The 3,785-nt window shown below is 42.4% G+C and overlaps 1 protein-coding gene across 2 annotated transcripts; it reads right to left on the bottom strand.

The window, feature by feature from the left end:
- Positions 1-830: 830 nt before the first annotated feature.
- Positions 831-2,243, bottom strand: LOC110680999 (protein asunder-like). 2 transcript variants are annotated; one of them, XM_021856765.1, is made up of 3 exons: positions 2,155-2,243; positions 1,504-2,062; positions 831-1,321 (listed from the first exon to the last, which is right to left on the bottom strand). In XM_021856765.1, the coding sequence occupies exons 2-3, from the start codon at positions 2,042-2,044 to the stop codon at positions 846-848; spliced, it is 1,017 nt and encodes a 338-aa protein (XP_021712457.1). In that variant the 5' UTR covers positions 2,045-2,062; positions 2,155-2,243; the 3' UTR covers positions 831-845. The 2 variants fall into 2 exon arrangements, with proteins under 2 accessions (XP_021712457.1, XP_021712456.1); XM_021856764.1 differs by having other exon boundaries at positions 1,504-2,049; positions 2,155-2,225.
- Between the last annotated feature and the right edge of the window lie 1,542 nt (positions 2,244-3,785).

Genomic DNA, 3,785 nt, shown 5'->3' with positions numbered 1-3,785 from the left:
GTAGGGCTTCAATGCTAGTAATGGACCCCTTAGTAGCTGAAATTCATTCTGAACGCTTTTCCGCAATGATATCTCAGACGCATATACGTTTTGTGGAGTTCAATGTCAATTCAATTCAATGACAAATTCAATGTCTTTACTTCATAATACGTCTATGAAACATACAAAATCATTCGATTTTTCCAGTGAAATATGCATTTGAAAAACTGTTGTCCGAATGCCTATTATGGACCCTCCCGGGGTTCATAATAGGATTGTTTACAAATTTGACGTTGCGTATTATGGACCCTCCATTTGATTCCCATGTAATCCGGCTCGCTGCCGACGAGCCTATTATGGACCCACCTGGAAATGCGTATTATGGACCCTCTTGTGTGGTTTCATGTACAAAACTGTTCAAATATCTGTATTTATGCGTCTCAAACCAAATATTTTGCCTGAAACTGCTGACTAACAATGTAATCGAAGTTCCCCCGGTGAATTTTCATAGGAATAAAGTTGCTTTGAGTGTTAATTTTATGTTTTTCTGTAGGGGGTCCATAATACGCAAAGGGTCCATAACCGGCATCGACTCCCTAGGTTTATACAGAAATTTCTATGGACTTTTGATGTTAGTACTTTTTTTTATTTATTTTTGACACTGTTTGGACCACCTTTAAATTAACTGCCGAAAAAGAAGAACATTTCACAGAACTCTATTTTATGGTAAGGAAGATATGGGAGATTGAATTTTCAATCGTTTTCAAATTCTGAATCGCCCTACTCCACAGACTCCTGACGTGCCCAGAATACAAGAAGAAATTGCGGTATTTCCGAGATGCTTTTTAATACTGACTTTGCAACTGTTAGATTTGATTAGATAAAAGAAAGTTACTTACAGGAGTAACACGGCACTGCGCCAGGCAGGGTTGCATTTCCGACGAGCCACAACTTCTCGGAGTGCACCACTTCAGCGTCACCGTTTCGTAATCCGAACCATCTTTTATACTGTGTGGCAGTACTAGTTCCGTGCCCAAAAACACCGAATGGGCTTTGCTTCCGTGGAATATCTCTACGTCGTAGTTCGCGCTCGAGCTCGCATTCTGCTCCTCCTTCATCGGAATGCCCGTCACCGTCGTACTTGCCAGATCAAAATGTGGCAATATCAGATGGGTCAGCTTGTTGGAGATCCTGTTCGCTTTGTTGGAATGAATTTCCGACTTCAGAATCGGAGAAATGTCGATCAAGCCCCGATTGTTGACCATCGATTCCATGTTCGCCGGGTAGAGATTGATGATGACCAGGTGGCACCGGTCAATGTTTAGGTATTCTTTGTGGTTCGCTTGAAAAGGAGAAAACAGTAAAGTAAAATGATTTTAACGCATCAATCGATAGATTTCAAATCGTTCTATCATTCAAATGTATGACAATCACAACTTATTGCAAATTTCGCACAAAATCGAGCTCGTCTGGGAAAACATATCAGATAAAGTAAGTGTAGGTAAAATTATGTTCCACTCTTACCTGAAATCGTATTTTGCTGCACCAGCACCGTCCGGAAAATGTCCTCCAGGCTCTTCATGCTGGCATCGTCCCGCGCCGAAGTGATGCAGATGACCCGTCCCAGATTATAAACCGTGTGCTCCTTCCCCGCCAGTTGTTCCTTTTGGAAATCGGTCGGTTCGGCCAGCGCCTCAATGGCCGCCCTCAACCCATGTATGACCGAATAGTCATTGGCTTGGGTTTGCCTCGGGGGAACGCCCACCATCGACATGGCATTCATGACGTGGGTCAAACTTTGGGTGCTTACGTTCCAAGTGTTCACTATGTGAGCCGCCGTATCGCTGACCACGAACCGGATGAGCTTCCCCGCCGGGAACAAGTCCCACGCGATCCGGCAGTACTCGACCGATGCCTCCACGGCACATGTCCACAGACTTTTGCTGATCGGAGGTATCGGAATTTTGCTCTTGATGAAATCGCAATCGATGGGCGATTCGCACGAGATTCCAAAGTACGGCGTATGGTCCAACACGAACACGGTTTTGTGGTTGAATTCGTTCATTTCGCCTAGAAGCAATCACTGGATTAGCTAGCTTTATACATGAACTTACCGCCAGCTAAGGTAGATTTGTTATAAAGTACAAAATCAAGCGGGAATCGTAAGAAAATTACCAGAAATTAGGGAGAAGATACCGAACTATTTTTGTTTACATGCATACTTTGACAGGTAAAGCCGGTGTTCGAAAAATTCGAAATAAACACGACGGTGTGTTGGAAAATCCAGAGTCTATGAATGAAGAGTTGCGCGAAGAGTGAAACCAAATCTACCTATCGAACTGTCAAACCGTCTACCTATCGAGCAGCCCAGCAAAATAGATAGGGGCTGTTTTCGAAGACGAAGAAGAGGAGGCATTCAAAGAAGTCTCTTCGCGCAACTCTGTGTATATAAACTCTGGGAAAATCCATCGTACTGCGAAATGAAATCAGAAATTCGAACACTCTAAAAATAGTGCACTCGTTCTTTAGAGATTCCCACCCGTTCGAGAGCAAAGTAATTCAATGGAAAATCTATTTTATTATTTGATATTGAACTATTCATGTTTCCAGTTTTAAAAATTTTAACATCTTCCTCAATTTAACATACATTTAAATTAATTATTATTCTTCGAGAGTTTTTTGTAAATGCCTGAGTAGAATATTACTCACCGTGTTGAATAGATAGTACTCCTTATTTGTCTGTAGATGGCGCAAAGACTGGTCGAAGGGATAACATGTAACGAAATTACCTACCGTCGGGCGTTTGTTTCCGTTTCACATTCTTCAGTATCAGTTTCGCGAAGCAAAATCCGGTGCGGTTCCGGATTCGGAACCTTCGGTAGTTTTCGGTACGGTGTATTCCGTGTGCCAACTAGAAGAACATCTTTTATCGTACTCAGTGGAAGTTGTGGAAGTGGAAGTATATGCTACAGTTGGTACATATGATAGCATATTCCTATCTTTCTTCTAAATACGCGATGCCGCCGTTGAAACCACCAGAGACGAAGCTAGGGGTCAAATGAAAACGTAAGTGTAAAATAAAATATTTCTTTAAAATTAAAAATCAAATTTTGAACATTGCTCCCTTCTTCTTCTTCTTGGCGTTACGTCCTCACTGGAATAGAGCCTGTCAGCTTAGTGTTCAATGAACACTTCCACAGTTATTAACTGGCAGCTTTCTTAGCATATGTCGCCATTTTCGCAGTCGTATATCGTGTGGCAGGTTCGATGATACTCTATAGGCCTTTTCATGTGACAGATCCGTCTATGCATTTGTTTACATCGGTGGAGGACCGGCGCTAACACGGGCCTGTCATTTTCATAGAAGAACTGTCAAAGTGCTTCCCGATCAGCTGATTTGAGACGTCATGTGAATAGGCCTATAGTATGATAATGTCCTAAGAGCCATTAGTATAGTTCATTTCAGGGCAATATTTTTCTCTTTCGCTCTTCATGACAGTTTGAAAACAACGGTGCCAGTACCCATTAACCTTGAGAGGTACTGGCAGTTTTCCAGTTTTCACAAAGAAGAGAGAGTGAATTTCTGATGACGTCACCGTACAAGTGAGTAGCTCGCCATTAAATGGGCTATGTAAGTTGCAAGTTGTCAGGGAAAGAGAGCGCAACAGCACCAATACACGGCACACAGTAAAAGTCAAAAGAACAAAGGAATTTATGGCTTATACCCAATGTGATGGATTTTACCAAGGTGGCGCAGATCATTGATGCGTGCCACTAGTTCTACCTGGAAGGGAGGCACCGATATT

This window comes from Aedes aegypti, unplaced genomic scaffold, assembly GCF_002204515.2.
Source record: "Aedes aegypti strain LVP_AGWG unplaced genomic scaffold, AaegL5.0 Primary Assembly AGWG_AaegL5_hic_scaff_22_PBJ_arrow, whole genome shotgun sequence".
NCBI lineage: Eukaryota > Metazoa > Arthropoda > Insecta > Diptera > Culicidae > Aedes > Aedes aegypti.
Note: the sequence above shows the minus strand (reverse complement) of the source record. Positions and strands in the feature narration are given on the sequence as shown.